The following is a 19884-nucleotide window of genomic DNA, read 5'->3' as shown; positions in this document are numbered from 1 at the left end:
ATTTGAACTGTCGATTTTGAATAATAGAAACTCGAATCCCTAAATCCCAACAGCACGTTCCGAATTCATCACATGTCCTATTTATTCTATCAAAGTTTTGGTGGAGTTATTGCAATCATCGTCGGCAGTATAACCTATTTGATTGGTAAAGAGCAATTCGAAAAGGATTTGAATCCGATGCTGTTTTCATCGTTCGTGAGAAAATGTTCAATGTTTAAAGAAGCCAATAAAAGGAGTTGCGTGACTCATACATTCGATCCGATAGTTTCTGAGATTCGGGCAGTTTTTAACAATAAAAGTTAGTTCAACTCCTCGACTCACCTGACCTGAAACCTGACAAGTATATTTGAAAATTTTGATGAAAATTTCAGGGGAACAGTATACAGAAATTTTGGTGGTCAGGTCTCTTCAAAAATAAAAATCTAACCTGAAGTTTCAGGCAGAGTCAAATTTTGACCTCGGTCGACCGGACGTCAGGATAGTATTTCAAATTAGAACGAATTCTAAACTTCGACCGTTGCAGTCTGTCCTGACACATAAGATGTTAACATGCAAGCTCAACGGGACACAGCAGATGCAACTTATTGAAAAAAGGAAATAAGGGATTGACTTTCACAAAGAATACGAAACGAAGACTGTTACGCTTCGGTGGATGACATATTAATAAATCCACAAAAGGCGGATAGGACCACTAATCCACCAATCCACCACGGGCGATTATAGGACGACTTGACATCTTTATGATTGTCTATCTTTCCTATGTTAAGATTTTGCATAAATACAGAACCTTCGCCTGAAGCGGTGTCAGTCATGTTTCAGTCTTAACGTTGTTTACACCAAAGTATTAATAATTAAAAAGTAAGAAAATAAACTATATAAAATATTTAAATCTAATTGAATATAATTAAATATAATTGATTCGCAAATTAATAAGCTCTGTTAATTAATTTCTATTAAGTTACTACTTAACTGATAATTTTTATTTAATGTGTTTAGTGTGTTAGTGTGTCTGAAAGGCAATATAATGTTCCATAATATTCTAAAATGCTCTAGTGACGAAAAAAAACTCCAGTTTTCCCAACAATATTACAAAAACTCAAATTTAAGCCACCAAAACGATTATTTTGTTGCAAAGTCAATTTAGGCTAATTCAACATTTTATGAGAATAAACAACATCAACGTCTCTTCTTACTTTTTTTTATCAAATTTTATCGGTAATGTTAATCATTTTTAAAAACATCGAAAACAATAACGATTGATGTCTGAGGAGGTATGTTTCCACTACTTCGCAGATTTCACACAGCACAAACACTTAAGCTCTAAGCACACCAACAAGTCCCGAATGTCTGTTGATTCGGCAAACTTTGCTGCGTAAGTCATAAAAAAAATTAGAAAACAAGTTACCACGGCACGTGCCCTTAATATGTAGTGAACTTATATATTGCCAATAGTCATAGTCAGACAAGTGTCATAATAACGTTATAACCTCAGATGTAGCAACAAATTGGTAAAAATTGAACCTTTACGATCGACATTTAACGATGGTAAAGTACAATGCAAATGTATTCTACTTCACATTTTCTATATTCATAATTACACGGTCATGCAGTGTAATTATAACTAAAATGCTCATCAATGCTTAATGAGCATCGAATTGTCTTGTCATGTCAAACATGTTTGACTTTCTTAATTTTCTTTTTCACCAAATGTATGCGTTTTACCAGCTGGTCCACGCATGCAATCGCACTGCTTATATACGTATTTATCGCTACCGCGTATGTAGTGTGACTATGAAACTTGCATGACCTGAATAAGTGACCTGTTTGAGTCAGAAATATGTTTAAAATTGAGTCACATTCCCTGAAGTAGTGTGCTGGTGTGAGTTGACCGGCTGGTACAAAAACAGCTGAAGCAAATTTAGACACAAATTTGGTTGACATTAACTACATCTTAAGCAAGGGAAAATAATGAAGAGAGGGTAATACGCACTGCTCTGAAATGTCACCGTGCTCTAATTCAGAAGGAAGAGTTTCTAATGCTCACTGTCTCGTAATAAACCGAGTAACTACAAGTTTGACAAAAATTTGAGTTCAATAGCCATAATACCATAGTGGATGTGTTCGCATCATTAAAACGATATAATGGAATTTTCTTCTCTAAAGTGACAATAACCTATATGTAGCAAACAAGTTACACGAACGTAAACAAACGTAATCTCAGTATATCGATAACAAAAACCAGAATCCGAAATTGTTATATTTTATTGGAACTCATCAAATTTTTTTTTGATTGTTCTTGAATAGTTTTATGATTCTAAGTGATGTCACTCGTCTTCTCCACTAAGTCGTTTATGTGTTTTCAAAAATCAGACGTTAAATTTCAACATAATTTGATAGTTAATAACCAGTTCTTTCAATTGCGTTTTACAGTACGCAGTCTTCCGGACACATTTAATATCTGAACAGCGTATTTTTAAACGAATTCGGTGCAGTTGTTCGTCAAACACTAGAGTAACAACACACAGGTTTTGTTTGTGGAAATGTCGGTTTCAAGCGAAAACGTTAATGTTGGTGAATTGAACAAATCACTGCTACATTTCGACTGGTCGGACTATGCGGTTTTTCTGCTGATGTTGGCCGGATCTGCCATGATTGGAATCTATTTCGGTTTTGTTCAACGAAATTCGAAAAAGAAATCGGCAGACACTGCTCATGAATCTGAAGTTGCGAATGAATATTTGATGGGAGGAAAGCGAATGTCGGTATTTCCAGTGGCTGTTTCGCTGGTGGCAAGGTATACAAAATTGTCATCTTTATTACCCTAAGTTAGATCAATCATTTATTATCTTCAACACTTTGGTAGCTGGATATCGGGAATCTTCTTATTAGGAACGGCTACCGAGATCTATTTGTATGGAACAAATTACATTTACGTTATTATCAGTTTGGCCGTATCCGGAATAATAATTCGATTCATTTTCCTGCCCGTCTTCTATAACTTACAGCTGACGTCAACATATGAAGTAAGCTCAAGAACTATTTCATTTCCAACAGAATGAATCCAACAAATTTATTCAACCCGACCACTAATTAGTAATGTACAAACGAATATTTTCAGTATCTTGAAATGAGATTCGATAAACGGCTGCGAATGTTTGGCTCTGTAATGTATACCATTTCAACGGTGAGTCCGTGAGCCAACGATTGAAAATTGGAAACATTCATAATTTACATGTTTCAATCTCAGATATCCTACCTACCTGTTGTGATCTATGTGCCTGCGTTAGCATTTAACCAAGGTATACATCAAAAATTGTTTTGTGGCTGTCCATAATTGCGTTTTGCCATTTTTTTTTTGTTTGTTTTGCTGTTGTCTGTTCTTGTTTACAAAGATAATAGTTGACCTGTTGAATGGTCTGTCGAATAACATTATTGGTTATGTTCTTGTATAGCGATAGATTCTGTTTTTACCGATGGTGATGAGTCCATTCGCGGTTATTTACACGGGAGATATCAGGATTCAAAAAGAATGTAAATTGGTTTTTATGGACAGTCCATCAATCTGACACAATTGAAATCCACAATTTAATTTTTTGTTAGTAACTGGTGTAAATATCCATGCCGTCACTCCGTTTGTATGTTTGGTATGCATATTTTATACACTGGTGGTAAGTGAAAGAGATTCAAATTCTTTCCTTAATCGTCATAAGAAACATTTTTCATCCGACTTGAAAGGGAGGCATTAAGGCCGTGGTTTGGACCGATTGTGTGCAGATGATACTGATGCTTCTGTCTATGATTGTGATAAGCATCAAAGGAACTATCGACATTACCGGATTACAAACGATTTGGGATCGGAACTGGGATGGTGGACGACTCAATTTTCCGGAGTAAGATTTTGTTTGAAGCTGTCAACGGAAATAATTCGCAAATTGTTTAGATTGACTTCGGATCTAACTGAGAGACATTCTGTTCTGTCGCTCCTCATTGGCGGAATACCGCTCTACGTATACACTTGCAGCATGAGCCAGTCAATGCTTCAACGATACGTGGCCTTACCTTCACTAAAAGATGCGAACAAGGCGTTGATCATATTCATGATCCTAATATCCGCGTTCATTATAATCTGTTCTTACAATGGATTACTCATCTATGCGTGGTATGCTGGATGTGACCCGCTCAAAACCAAAGTTTGTGTTGAATATTCCCTTTTTTGTTACGCATCAAATTCGTCAAAATATTTCCTTTCAGTTGATCAGCGCACCAGACCAACTTCTTCCATTGCTGATGATGAACGTACTTGGTGACTATCCAGGAATGCCTGGCTTGTTTATTGCTGGAATATTCAGCGCAGCATTGAGTACTCTGTCAACATGTTTAAATTCAATGGCTGCTGTCGTACTGGAAGATTTCTGTAAACCATTTGTGAAAAGCCCATTGAGTGAAAAGCGGACGGGCTACATAATGCGAGGCACTGTCCTCATTATCGGAATCATTTCGGTTACTCTCGTATTTGTCGTAGAGTATCTGGGAACAGTGTTACAGTTAACGGTTACCCTGAGCAGTATGGCGGCAGGACCTCTATTCGGTTTGTTCACAGTGGGAATATTGTGTCCGTGGGTGAAGAGAAGGGTGTGTACACACACATTAGAGAAGTCAATGATTAAAAAAAAATATTTCTGTCAACAGGGAGCGCTAACCGGTGGAATAGTTTCGTTGCTCGCAATGATTTTGATGTTAATCTATGCACAACACGACATAGCCACAGGAGCTTTAAAATTTACCCGAAAGCCGTTATCGACGGACGGATGCAATTACTCATTTACGAATGTCGTTGAGCCGACAAATTCAACTCTACTAGTCGACGAAGAAGAAAGGTAGATTTGAATGATTTGAATCAATAGCGATTACAATAATGCTAGCACGAATATCACATCCTAATCGCAGTACGTTCCGCATTCATCACATGTCATACCTATTCTATACACTCTTCGGCGGTGTTATTACAATAATCGTCGGCAGTGTGACCAGTTTGATTTGGAAAGAGAAGACCGAAGAGGATGTCAATCCGATGCTGTTTTCACCGTTTGTGCGGAAATTTGTAACGTTCAAAGAAGTGGACAGAAGGAGTTGTGTGACACACACATTTGAGTTGAAAAACGTTCAGACGTAGATTAGCGTAGAAACGAATTTTTGTTGTGAGAGTTATTGAGGTGACATGGTGGCGCTGGTTGATGATAATCGGCACCGATAAATTGCGTTAATAGAGCCACCATGCCATCTCTGGCACAGACAATGTAGTGAATAATTTGTTCAATTTAGTCCATATCGATAAGAAAATATTAAAAAAACATCCGAGATTACAATCCGATACAGTTTATTTGCACAACAAACATTGTTGCAATAACACGATTACTGACGGTATCATCAATCATACGTTAACACTAACAAAAGGAACGAAAGTGAGTGATAGAAAGCATCTCCCTTATATCAGCTCGTACACACACGTATATGAAAAATCTCTCTCCTTTAAAAAAAAATATCCTTCCACTCTGTCCACCGTAAATAAATTTCGAAAACTTTTAATCCATTGTTCTTCAGAAAACCAAAATAACATTCATTAAACCACACTCAATCTTTTCCATCCTTTGCACGAGATGACTTAATAAACTAGACAAAAGAAGGTTAACACGGATAAGTGGTGTGGAAGGGACAGCCCCAGCTCAATGTGAATTAAGGACTTTTTCATTCTTCATTTTCTACTCGCTCTCTCTTTGATATATAAATATCTGTGTAAAACAATAATACACTCGAGATGAAATAAAAAGGAAAATATAGAAAATTAAACTGCAAAAACGAGGGTAAATTTCAAACAAAAACACATATATTAAAGCTGAAAAGTAAAAGCTTCTCCGTCAAGAGGTTAAAGTAAATATATACCGAACGTTAGCTGATTTCAGCATGAAAAAGTTTTTATAGTTTTGTTTGTTCTGTCCCATTTTGCCAGTCAGTCAAGTCTGTTGTGGTTCTCGGCTGTTTGAATGCTTGAATTCATAAGAAAACGGCATTGTAAAAGCGGTAACCATACTCCGTGAACGTTTTTCATTTAATTTTATTTTATTAACCATCTTAATCTCAAATGGTTTACACTTTGTTTTTTTTTTCTTCTTCTTCTTCTTCCGTTGTGCGTTGTTGTTGTTGCTGCTGTCTTTTGTGTGTAAAATATCGTTCACAACAATAAGATACTTAAAGACTACATATATTACGGATTAGTGTTACATTCATTGATATATATACACACTTACTAACTGAGGGATATGACCGGTGTACAGTTTGTCACAATATCGCAGGAAGTTATTTTGTTGTTTATATGGATAACAGGCAAAGCGAGAAAAGTTTTTCGTTTTACAAGCTAATGATTCAATTCGCATCGAGATCATGTTGTAGAGATTATTCGAGAATGTTGTCCTTTAGTTTGTACCCTTTCTTTCACTTACATAGATGTAACTAATCCGAGGCCGTCCATCAATGGCGGAACGTTAGAACGTGTTTGTTTTCTGATTTGAGTGGAAGGTTTTCATATTCGGTATACCATCGGCTAGGTTTATTCAGGATTTTCTATCTTTGCATATATCAGTTTGTTCAAACACTTCATGGGCTGTAAGACCGTTTACCTTCAAAGTTACAGACCATTCAGATACGGTTTCGAAATTGATTAGTGGGTTTTGTACGGAGAATCAAAACTCAATATTTCATGAAAATTTACACATATTTTGAGTTTTCTTGGTTTTAGGTTACATCACCACAAACATTTCAATTTTTCGTGCCTAAAATTATCGTCTAAATAATAATAATTTTGTGCCCTAATATAGGCGACAATTTAGCCATGTGTAGATTCGTCTTGAAAGAATTCTCTGTTTGGAATTACTTATTTTCAAGACGACATTACAAATAAATGTCTTTCTTATATCTATCAAACATTTAAAGTCATATTTCGATTAAAATGTTTGCTTGTTTTTCTTAAAAATAGATAATTACTCTAGATAGCTCTAGATTCGCGAGTAGAGCGACCTCAATGCAAAACTTTTTCATCAATATTTCTTGTACAGGATAAAGTATGGCATATTTGGTATCGTTGTAAATCTGAGACTCTAGGCTACCATATAAGCAACCAAATTGACGGGAAATGTTCTTACCAGTAAGGTTTTGAAGCGTCCAAAGTTCACCGAGCGATTCCTAAAAGTTTAATTTCTGAAAATGTAACAGAAAACTTCGATTCAAAAATAATTTATTTGCTGTTCAAAAGGGTTCGCAAAACTAGTCTGGGATCATCATTCAAAGGCTTCCTCGGTTGCTTCGCAAAGAAGATATCAGTCTTTTAAAATGGTGAAATTTTTACTTTTAGCTGCTATTGCTCAATGAAGAAATTATCGAGAGTCATCATTTTTACACTGTAAATCTTAGAATTTGTCCCTCAAATCCAATATAAATCTTAAGTCCTCTCACTGTTCCACAAGCTGACGCTGGTGCTGGTTCTCAGGAACAGATCAGGGGTTTTCCTATAACTTGTGCACTTGAATAGCACTTTCCTCCCCCAACTCACTTATGACAAAAACCTGGATGTTAGCTTACACGTTTATTTAAAATTTTTAAGCCTCACCGTTATCTGCTACATTCTTAAGAAGATTCAGCACAACGCTAAATTGTGGCCTAAATTTGTGTGATTTGTGTGCACAAATAATATATTTTCGATGATAACTTCGTAAATGATAAGTTTGCATTTTACAATAAAACTAAGCGACAAATATCACAATTAAAATCACATAAAAATATCACAATTGTCTTCAACTCAAAAAGTGTCTCGAATACAAGTGGCGTTTCTTCGCTGAATGGAGATTGAAATATTGAATTTTTTTGTAAATCTAGTGACCGCGGTTCGCCGGAATTTCTGGCTACAAGTTTACCGAGTTTCTTCAAGAAATCGAAGTTTCTGGACCAACAGAACCAAAGGATTCGCAGGCCACTTCACTAAAAACAATAAATGTTTGAGGTGGTGTAACTTACTACGACAAAACGCAATGGTTCACTAAAATTGGTATAAATTCTGAGTTTTCTTATAATAGGCTACATAACCACAAACATGTATCATTGTTACTTAAAGCCAACACTTCTTTACACAAAACGATGCTCTCACTTTTTCCAGAAAGGACGCGGATACGAAGTTATCATCGGGAATATATTATATTTTCGCACAAATTTAGGCTACAGTTTATCGTTGTGTTGATTCGTCTTAACTGGTTCTACACCTACTTCCTACTCTCTAAACCAAGTGTTCCAGACGGTACATATTACCTCCTAATTTTCCTTAATGCCAGAAATATTTCGATTTTAATCGTTTCAACCTCGACTTTATTCATTCAACACAATATCAGCCTTTTGGTACACGAAAAATCCCAATATACATGTGAGATCTATAAGTGGACTTTAGCACCCCTATTTTTTGGCATATAGCTGTGGAATTCATATTGCGAAGACTGTAGTTAAAATAGCTGTGTAACTTATATTATAGCTGTGAGCCGCATTTCACATCTATCACGAGAAATAAAAAAAAATCCTAAACTTTCATGAATTTTGCGGTCACCCATCCAAGTACAATCCGCGCCGATTGATGCTTAAACCGAGAATCCGACCGCGTCACCTATGCTGCTGTTGTGCTAACTTTGCTCGTGCTTTAACACGTTCTTATTGCTACCGCAATATAAATTCTGCAGCTATATTATGCCTCACACAGCCTAATTCAAAAGTGTAGTTTTTATATTTAGAATGTTTACTTTGGTGAGTTGTCACTTAGAGCATTGTTTTAGGTTCTGAAAGAAAAAGAATTGAAACTGTGTGAAGAATCGCCAATTCAATTATTTCCTGTGAAATGACGAGTTTGACTTTTAGGAGCATTACTTGGATAGTTAATGAATTTGTTACTAATGTAGTGAAATTTCTGATATTTTCATTCGACTTTGTTTCTACGGATTCTGACTATTGAATAGGCATTTACATTAACCTGATGATGAAACCTCATTATAATCAGCTAAGCTATTTTAGAACAGTTTTTGGTGCGATTTTTCTTTCATTAACATAAATGTCAATTGAGCATCAGCACGGATGACTTGAATGCATGGTCCCATACATTATTTTGATATGCAGCCCACAGCTATATTTTTCATATGTCAAATATGCGTTACACAGCTATGATGTAGAGTACACAGCCACAATATGCAAATCCTAGCTATAACATGTGATGTCGATGCGTAATGTAGCTGTGTAATCCATAATATAGTTGTGTAACTCATATTGCACGTAAATAACCAATGTTAATAGAATATGCGTTCAATAGCTATATTTAGACCCGTACGAAGTACTGGGGTCTTATAGGTTTACGCATACGTTTGTAACACGTCGAATTGGACTCCCTGAGTAAGGGGAAACCTATTGTGGTTGTCTAGAGATGCCAAATCAGTGAAAAAAAAATGTCCGTCTGTCCGTCTGCACGATAACTTGAGTAAAACGCATTTGATTTTGAAAATTCTTTTTTTTTCCCGTTTGGTAATGTCAAAAGACAGGCTAAGTTCGAAGATGAGTAATTTTGGATCGAGCTGTGGCCCAAAAAGTGCTTTACGGTTTTTCGAAGATATCTCTGGACATTTAAACGTTACACTTGCAAGTTATACGTCAAATAAAAGGTGTTTACAATACCGATCGACAAAAAAAAAGTTTATGGAAATCGGATGACCGACTCGTGAGTTATACCCCTTGGTGTGAAACAGGCACAGTGCGGCAAGCAGTTTTTGCTTGTAGGTCGGCCACATTTGAACATATTTCGTCTGTTTTAGCTTTATTAGATAGGTATTGACCGTACCAATCAGGGAAAAAAACGTTTTTGAAATTATGTTCTCCGGAGCGTGAGCTAGGTCTCTTGGAGTGAGCTCTTATCTGGCTACTCGGCCGTACAGTGAACGTGGAGTATTTTGTCAATATCTCGAGTAAATTTTGACCGAATTTCATGATTTTTTTTTTGTTTGAAAGGTATTAACGAATGTAAAGCGTCGGTAAAATTTCCGGTCTCCTAACAAAATGGCTGCCGGTGGCCATATTGGATTTTAATAAAAGTGATATATCTTGGGAAAAATAGTACTTAGAGAGTTTCTGTTAACATGGAAATAATTTGTTATGTGTGTGGGGTGTTTCAGGCATTCCATATATGGACATCTATATATATCTATATTCACCTATATTGAGCTATATACAGGCATATAGAGCTCTATAATAGCATATTCATCTGTGAAATGTTTATTTATAGGAAAATATAGGTAAATATAGCGGTATATAGTTGTTTAAATAGGAATTTATGAAAGTTGACTTCGTACGGGGCTGTCTATATTGCCTCCGGCAGTTTATTTGTATATGCTAACAAGGCAAAGAAAGATAATGTAAGTGATTTTAAAGGGCGAATAGCTTTTCAGTAGAGAATGAAGTAAAAGAAATGAAGAGTTTCACAGTAAAGGCTTTTGATACGAATAGGTGTTTCGTACGGGTCGGCGTTAGCTATGTTTTGATAAGTCTTGCACCTATATTATGAAAACTACAGCCACATTATAAGTTATAAGTTACACAGCCTTAATTGAAATCCACGGATTTTCCGTGTACGAACTAATATAGGAGCCGAAATGGCTGGTTCTGAATTTTATTTAATTTCTCTTGGAATCGAATACACAACATTAAAACACAGAGTATCAGTCGATTAGAGACGTATAGATTGTACGACTACACACGGGTAATGTTGCGTTCCTGAGAGCAACAATTTGCCGCATTTTCCATTATAAACCGGTGTAGCATAAAGTTAAACAACGGAAAACGCAGAATAGTTGCTGATCTTAGCAACAGAAATTGTTCGTGTGTTGCCAATATTTTTTTCCGAATCAATTACTGTTTTGCATACGTAAAAAATCCCAATTTCGTAACTAAATTGTTCGTCTTGGTCAGATAAGCGTCACAAAAGTGATAAAAGCGATAACTTTGAATGAGAATCTGGAAATTACTACTGTACTGACTATTTAGTTTCTAATTATAATTGAAGCAGTTTTATCAATTTCATTTCCAATTATAATTTGTCATTAATGTCTGAGCCTATTTTTTACATGAAATCGATCAACCGATGAAAGTAGAAAATGTTTCTTCGTTCAACCGTTACGACAGAAGCAGGAGATGCCCCGATGTGGTTAATGAAATTATATGGAAACCGAATCCTCCAGTGACTAAATAAAACGCACTTTGAAAAAACATTGGAAACTGAACAACAAAAATACCCACACCGCAATATCTTAAGATCGACAATCATGCCATTTATATAAACAAGAAAAGAACCCCCTGAAGTGATTTCGTATGTGTTATATTTGTTCTGATAAAACAATAAAGCGAAAGAGGATATATCAAATACCATTGTGGATAAAGTGATATATACTTGAGAATGCAGAGAATAAGATGTGTAACTGAGAATTTTATGATTGTGAAAGAAAAACGAATCCGTTATTCGGTATGTTTGTGATGTCCTTTTTTTCTATATCAGCATGGGATATTCAATTGATATCTGTTATTTATTGAAGGATTGGCTTAAATGTTCGAATGTGATGAGGCAGCTTTTTATATTCGCAACAAAATACCAAGCATTTGCTGAAAATAGTTGTGGTTTTAGTGATCTAACAAAGTAAAACAAAAATGTAACGAAAATAGATTTTCTGCTTGGTATAAATTGAACTTTGTTACATCAGAAAGTTATTCCTCTTCGTTGATGATCGTAATACGACATGGACAGAGTGCAAGAGATAAAGAAAAGGGATGATATAACATGCTTCGATATCCATACATTTCACGTTAAATCCATTTCAATAACGACAGTGTAAAGATGCCTGGTTTACTTTACTCTGCCTCATGAATTCGTGCGAAACTGACCTTCACATGCGCATAGCTACATCGTTTCAATACGTGTAATTTCCAAATATTTGCCGTACTTTTCCGCACTTGTATCGAAAATGGTGACACGCCTTTAGCACTTGTGACGCAATTTTTTTTGTTATAATTTTCTTCTTAAAATTTTTCGGGTAAAATTTTTGTTGATAAATTTTTCTCGTGCTTTCCTCATCAGCTGCCATCTGTGACACATATCTTTTTGCGTGTCGAATCTGTAAGCGTCACCTACACCGATATCAGATCTTTTGTAAGAGGATAACAGGACTTGCGTCACACTTCCACTGTGAGTGGTTTTGGACGATCAGTTTCTTCATACAAATTTTCAAGTTTTGAAATTTAATATCTGGGCCAAATCTTAATCTTATGTGGCGTGTGATAGCTCGTTGAACTCGTATGGACGCCCAGATTATGAATAAAATACTTTGGGGGTAGTAGGAGCAAAAAAATGAAAAGTCAAAAAGTTCCTCAGTCATGTGGAAAATTTTTTGACAAATTTTCCAGTGTGAACGGACTTGCGTCACGGCTCTTCACTAACGTAGGGCCATGATAATATAGCAAGTACTCAGACTTGTTTTTATGACCCCACAGATCTGATACATATTTGCCTTGAAGTACTAGTTCAAAATAAATCTAGTACTTCAATGTATACATACACAAATGTGGGTTGAAGTGACAATGTAGTTTTTGTAGGTGCTGAGCTAAAGTACGATTTGTAGTCGACATCAGTCTATTGTACATAATGGCTGTTACAGTAGTGGACGTTAAGGTTTTTTTTAACGGTCCCCACCGTATAACCATTGACATTTATACAAAGAAAGGCCATTGATGTCGACTTCAAATCATACCACTGATCGATTTAAGTCTATCTTTTTAGCAGTGCGATAGATATATGTTTAGCTAGTAAAGATCAAACAATATTTGTTGATGTGATTAATTAATGAAAACATTTAAATTAAATATTCCGCTAATTTTTTCACATGAATATTATTCTGAGAGTTTTAACTATAGGACACGAAATGAAGAACCATACAATTTTGACATAAATATGGAAATGATGAATTTACGTGTATAATACCAAATGTTGTAGCCCAGTGAATATTATAATATGTTAGGTCATGTATACAGTAATTTATGGCTTTATTTTCATATTCAAATTAACAAATTTGCGGTTTTGCATTTGGGGTGTAAGGGAGGAGAGTATCAATATTCCAACAAATTAGTTTGACTAATTAAAGCTCGCCTGTATTAGTTTTCATTTATATTGCAGTTGGTGTCTCTAATTGTTGCATGAAAAAAAAATAATTGTGAGATGAGTCACGCATGATAATTTTATTGTTTGTACGCTACGTTTAACAGTTATTCTGGCAAATTTGACGAACCTCTCATGTGATTAAATATTTTGTATCATCATAATGTGTTTACCAACATTTATTTTCTTAGACTTTGAACAGTTCTAGATTTGTTTAGACCAACATACACTCTATAGACGACATTCACACAACAGAACTTTCCCGGATAATCAATAGTCTGAAAGATGTACACTAACCTCAAAATACTTAGGAAACTCATGCAACTCTCTGTTTCTCTCTCAGATTTTTACGGCTTTATACGCGCGTGTAGAGTGAGACAATTGGCGTAATGTACATAGAGTGTATGTATGTCACATGTTGTGAAAACTGTTGGAATAAAAAAAGACGTGATTTTCTTGCTAAATATTTTTAGGTGACTGTAAATTAAACAAGAACAGTAAAGTTGTGTAGGGAACAGCTTGTTCTCATTATGTTTGAGTTTTTCGTTTAATTTTTTTCTTGTTCATTACCTGCTCAATCAATGTGAAATGTGGCGATGAAACGCTGCTTGATCTTCATTCCATTCAGATTTTCCCTAATTGACGCATTCCGCAAAACCCATACAAAACGGCATAATGGCTATGTCTCTCGGCACAATGAAAAGTCGTACATTATGATCGGCTGAAGCATTTAATTCTGAATTACACAAAAAATGGTTTTTCCGTTTCAACTAACAAATTCCATATACATCGTTCATGACATTAGAGCGCATGTAATAGCTGTTTCAGTTGTGAAATGAATTCTAAAGTTTACACAAACCCATCTATTTCATTGCTTTCAATTCTAACATTCAAAGTTTACAGTTAAAAAACTCAATTTCGCTTACACGAAACAAAGTGCCACACATTGAGGTATTGACGAATTAAATTTACACTTTCCAGTGCATCCTTGCAGAGTATTTTTAATGAATGTTCCACGTCGCAAAAACTAACAACCTTTCACCGGATGTTGTGACCCAAATTCCATTCGAAATGAAAACACTGAATACACAGAACTGTTCCACACTCCCGAATCCACTGTTTACATTCCTCTGCAAACTCCATTCATAACTGAATAAAAATGCTACGTAAACAAAACGCACCTTTTCACATACGATTACAATCAAGGCAGAAAGCAACCATCACATAAAAACAATAGACGCACCACCGTTAAGTGCTTTTCTTTCATATATAATTTCATCTTCCGACACAAAATCCGTGTAGAGCACACAGTAAGGAAATTTACCCATTCACATCACGTGAGTGATTTGAAGATGACTTTTATGAGGGCAGATGTTCTTTATTGATGTTGACAAGAAGTGCCTAAATGCTGCGATGAGTGAAAATCAATTGTCATTGTGTGATGTTACCGTATTAATGGTCTAATAGAAGTGGGTATGTGACAAAATACTAAATTATGCGGAAATTGATGAAGTGGAATTGTATCAAACCGAAAATGTGCGCCATAACCCATTGTGTAATTTATTTATAATTCGGTGAAAATTTAACGAGATCAAAGCAAAGTTTCTACTTTTTAAATAATTTTTTTTTTGTTCTCATCTCATACATTTGCATATATCCATTTGGCGTGCACATAAAAGAGAAAAGTTTCTCCTTTTTTTGCATCGGCAGCACAATTTATAAAGCTGCTCTGGTGTGTGCCGAAAGCTTTTACATTTTTACTCACAAATTTTACTACGAAATATGATACATAAATATACTACATGATGGGTATTTGTATGTTTTCTATGCCGTTGGTATGTGTAAATAAATACTAAATAAATTTTTAAATAAATATAAATTTTTTATAAATAAATGGCTTTGTGTATTCCGGAACGTTGTGCCTTACAGAAACGAATGAATGAATGACTTCATTTATGAGAACTAACAGTATTTGCATTCCTTACCTTCATTCAAAATTTTGCCGTGAGTGCTGAAACACACTGGCCTTATAATATTACTTAAACTTAAATGTTTATGTATTATAGGTTCACTCACCAAACTAAAGGAACTTTTCCAACCGTTTTGTTGCGTTTTAAGAAAAGAGGAAAAGAATACATGTTGTCCATAAAGGGCGTCCCCGATTCCCTTGAAATTCTTGACCGTGTCTCCCTCTGACCTCTGTCCACGATTTTTTAATACCTATGGCGTGTAGGGTCGGACTGGTCTGAAACTGGTCTTCAAGATAAAACAAGGACTAGTGCCGGAATACATCTCGAACAGAATCGACAAAAGTGGCGGTACCCATGGTTACAACCTCAGGAACAACGGTGACTTCAAACTACCATTGTACAGGAAATCATGCACCCAAAGGATGCTGTTATATGAAGGTTTAAAGTGTTTTAATGAATTGCCTAGCGAATTGAAAGGAGAAAGAGTTTTTAAAAGATTTGTCTTTAATTTGAAGTATTTGTGTAAGACTATGACGTAAATTCAAGGGATCAGTTTTTCAATTTTTCTAGAATTTGAGTAAATTTAATTGATTGAATTATTTCTTTAATGGACTAAAGGATTATCAATGAATATGAGTGTATGAATATGTATGTAAAGGAATAGCATTGCTAAATAAATGGATTATTATTATACTCTATGGAAACTTAAGGAAGTATTTAGTCTAAAGAGGCGCCAATATAGGGATTTTAACTAAATAGTGACAGTCCAGCCAGTCCGGCTATGATGACTTTGAATACAAAGAAATTTTCATAAATTTTTCATTGAAATGAATCAAAATTGAATGAAAGAAAACACGGGTTTGATATCACGAAATAAATAGATGGATCTAGATTTTACTCGAATTTCTAACGAACAATATTTTAGTTTAATATGTTTTACTAATTTTTCATTTTTTTTTAACGATTGATATATTGATAAATGCCTCTGGGGATTCGTCCAGAATAAACATTTATCTTGCTCAAAAACCACAGAGCTATAACACGTCCACGTAGAAATTGTCGTAAAATACCACAGAATTTCAGCAATTACCTAATGGCAATTCAAGTATTTTATAATAGATGTCGAGGTTGCCTAAATTTCGATTTCTTTAAAAATTAAAAAAAAAACGTCGGTCAGTTTGAACAGTGCTAAAGTAGTAACAATAAAATACATTTTAAGTTTCACCTCTGTGGTCAACACTATTGCCTCCTCATTGTCAAAAATGAATCATGAAAAATTGATTTCCGAATTATTGACCAAAATTTTCATGAAATTTCATATAACATTCTTAACTTGAAAAGTAAATTTCAGAAAGCGTAAACTAATCTTTCTATGGTTTTGATGTTTCATGGTTGGATTTGTTCCACGTCATTTTAAAAACTTTCGTATTATGACCTGAACTGATTCACTTATGCGATGAAAGCCAAATAAGATTCACTGTACATTTTAAACCGATGATTTGGAGTCACCGAGAAGTGTTTTTCTTTTAGCCACATGAAAAAGTCCATTCGTCCGGGTACTATAAATAAAGTAGTTGATATTGTATTCTCTGAATTCATATGATCGCCTGTGTTACGCTCAATATTGGTAGATATAGTGTCGAGACAAATTTTCCAACAATAAATTCCTCAAGGGTCCCATCAATATTAATCAATTTGTGTTCAATTTGGATATTTTTAGAGTTCACCAAGTCACCGCTGATGCTTATTGGAAAGCCCCAGATAAAATTCTACAATATTTTATAAAAATATCTATCTATGCACACAAGTCTCGACTAAACCGCATGGCAAAATAATTGGAAATTTCAAAAATTCGCTTCTCGCATAACTACTCGAAGCAGGGTAACCGGTAACATGTCTGGCAAAAAAGGTTTTTAATTAGAATTCCGATTGAATTTACGACGCCTTCGTGGGGGTCGAAATATGATCTTTCAGAACTTTGGTCTCACTAATTGAACCCAATGAAGTAAGAGATTACAGAGCATAGATCCGTTGAAATTTTTTTTTGTATTATTATATTTGCGATATGCTGACAGTCTGTAGAGTAGGCCGTCAATTTAAATTTTAAAAAAAACGGCAATTGTCTTCAGCGTGCTAAAAACACACGAGAAGCCCTGGTGTCTGACAATAATAGCAATACTCGCGGAAAAGTACGCAGTTAAATTTTCTAATGAAAAATATCGAAGCTCCCTCGGAATCACCTCGTCAATTATACAATGTTCTACAGCTGGCATATAATTTTCAATTCATTTAGAAAACTGTTGGTGATTGAAAATTGAATTGTATTTAGTAATCCGAACATCTGCATGTAAGAACCCACAAGAAATGGGTTAACGAGATTTTCACAAAATACAACTTGCGGTTCGCCCTGTTTTATTGTTACAAACCGTACGTGTGCAAATATTTTGTTTTTCAAACATAAAATATGCAAAATGATTAAAAGGTGTTGGGAGTTGTAACTGTGTTTATTTAAAATCATATTATAATTGAGATCGATTAGAATATTGTTTGAAAATTTCGTATAACGTGTTCTTATGCTGAAGCGCAGTGATTGCGTTGTCCATGAAAATATTATATGCAAATTAACAGACATATGTTTCGTGTGTGGTAAAGTTTTAATTATTTGAATAATTGGAAATTTGGAAACAAATTAAAGATAATAGTTCAGGTGGAAGGATTAATCGAGCGAACTACATTTACGGTTTAAAAGTAAGACCATTAGTACTACGTACCTATGAAGTTTCTACATTATAGTCAGACAAATGTTGTTGATATTTGGAGAATTGACTCAGAATGTGTTCAGTACTCTTGTCGGAGTCCGACGCAACAACCCACCCAACGATGTACAAGTAAAAGTTTTAGAGATTAGTATGTTTTCTGGAATTAAAATTTAATCCATCAGGAGTTACTCGACATCTACAGTGTGTAAAGAGGCATTTTGTAACAGTCTTTAACAAATATAAAGTAATCCCGATGGCATATTTGGTATAGTTGTAAAGCTGAGGCCCTAGGCTATCACATTAGCAACACTATGATATGGAATAAGGTATAGAAGCGGCCAAAGTTTGCCAAAGGGTAGCCTAAAAGTACAATTTCTGAAAATGTAACAAAGAACTTCGACTCAAAAATATTTGTTTTGCTACGAAAGGGTTTGCAAGACTAGTCTGGGATTACGATTTACAGGCTTCCTCAGTTTTTTCGTAAGGGAGATAACAGTATGGTGAAATTTTGACTTTCAGCTTCTATTGCTCTATGAATAAAATGTCTAGAGCACTAATTTTTACACTGTAAGTCTTAGAATTTGTCCCTCTATCAATTCCAATGTCAGTCTTAAGTCCTCAGTGTTTCACAAGCCCTGGCTGGCGCTGATGCTGGTTCTCAGAAACAGCTCAGGGGATTTTGCTAAAACTTGTTTACTTGTTAAGAACTTTCCTCCCCCAACTGACTTATGAAAAAACCCGGGAGGTTAACTTACACTTTTATTTAAAGTTCGTTCAGCCCCACCGCGCGCGTGGAAATTAATTTGAACAAATCAACGAACTTCAAGCAAAAGTGCTGCCAAATTAAGTACTATTTTTTGTGTGAAAACTTTTTCAAATTTTTTTTAATATTGCCAAAATATGTATGATATATTGATGCATGATACACTGTATAGTTTCAGTACTTTATTTAGAGTACTCATCATGCCTGAAGTGCATTGATAAAATGCTTATTTTTGACAAAAAAGCTAGAAAAAAAAATTGACTCGCTCATTGTTGTTACCCTTATCGGGTAAATCTTATTGGTACCATTGGCTACTTTTATCAGTACTCAGAAACAGCGATATCGACAGTTTATTATATTTTTACTGGTGGAAGTTTAGTTTTTCTTCCCAATTTTTTGCGAATTTTGTTGATTTTCTTTACATTTTGTGGAAGAAAACGAGTTAAATACGAAAATAGTTCTAAATGAGTTACTAAGAAAAAGAGTTGCACATTTAAAAACAATTGCTCGCTAAAAAAGTCTTGCAAATGAGTTGCAAATCGAGTGGTTTGCCCTTCTGTGCCCTCTAATAACCCGTTTACCAATCACTGGATCCTGTATAATATAAAGTTTAATGCTTATTTGTTTGTTTGTGGAGCCCAGACGGAAAGTCCTATAGACTTAAAATTTGGCGTACAGGCTAATGAGGAAAAGTTTGGATTTTTTTCACTTTCATGCTTTATTTGACACACGATTTTTTTTTGTCTGTTTGGATGCGTTTCGAAAACATGGAAAATTTTTGACGCGTGAAAATTTTAACGAGTGAAATTTTTTTTTGAAAGAAAAATTTTGTTTTGAAGCGTGAAACAACTTTAGAGGGAAATTTCATTTTTGACGCGCGACAATATTTTTTTTAATAATTAAATATTTTTCCATTCCAGTAGTCCCGAGCAAAGGTCGATACACTGCATTAAGTACACTAGTACTTCATATTTATATTGTGCGAATCTTAGAGTAATTATACCTGGAGAGGAAATTCGTAAGACGAAATGTGGTCCCAACATCAGTTTGTATAATATACACATTTTGTATAATTTTACACCAATCCATGTATGCGTTGACGCTATTTCCCTTTTGATAGTT

At 34.9% G+C, this 19884-nt stretch overlaps 1 protein-coding gene across 1 annotated transcript; it reads left to right on the top strand.

Annotated features, from left to right (window-relative positions):
* The first annotated feature begins 791 nt into the window (after nt 1-791).
* Nucleotides 792-5366, top strand: LOC119080410 (sodium-coupled monocarboxylate transporter 1-like). The gene is made up of 11 exons (XM_037188749.1): nt 792-858; nt 2431-2794; nt 2864-3023; nt 3119-3184; nt 3248-3299; nt 3601-3668; nt 3736-3890; nt 3941-4190; nt 4252-4632; nt 4690-4877; nt 4948-5366. The coding sequence occupies exons 2-11, from the start codon at nt 2541-2543 to the stop codon at nt 5171-5173; spliced, it is 1800 nt and encodes a 599-aa protein (XP_037044644.1). The 5' UTR covers nt 792-858; nt 2431-2540; the 3' UTR covers nt 5174-5366.
* Nucleotides 5367-19884: the final 14518 nt, after the last annotated feature.

Source organism: Bradysia coprophila, chromosome X (genome assembly GCF_014529535.1).
Source record: "Bradysia coprophila strain Holo2 chromosome X, BU_Bcop_v1, whole genome shotgun sequence".
Lineage (NCBI taxonomy): Eukaryota > Metazoa > Arthropoda > Insecta > Diptera > Sciaridae > Bradysia > Bradysia coprophila.
Note: the sequence above shows the minus strand (reverse complement) of the source record. Positions and strands in the feature narration are given on the sequence as shown.

What these genes read in the sequence shown, in the direction of transcription:
- LOC119080410 (XM_037188749.1), top strand. Translation starts at nt 2,541, where the DNA reads ATGTCGGTTTCAAGCGAAAACGTTAATGTTGGTGAATTGAACAAATCA. An exon ending in GCTGTTTCGCTGGTGGCAAG is followed by an intron (nt 2,795 to 2,863) that starts GTATACAAAATT and finishes ACACTTTGGTAG; the next exon opens with CTGGATATCGGGAATCTTCT. An exon ending in TAATGTATACCATTTCAACG is followed by an intron (nt 3,185 to 3,247) that starts GTGAGTCCGTGA and finishes TTTCAATCTCAG; the next exon opens with ATATCCTACCTACCTGTTGT.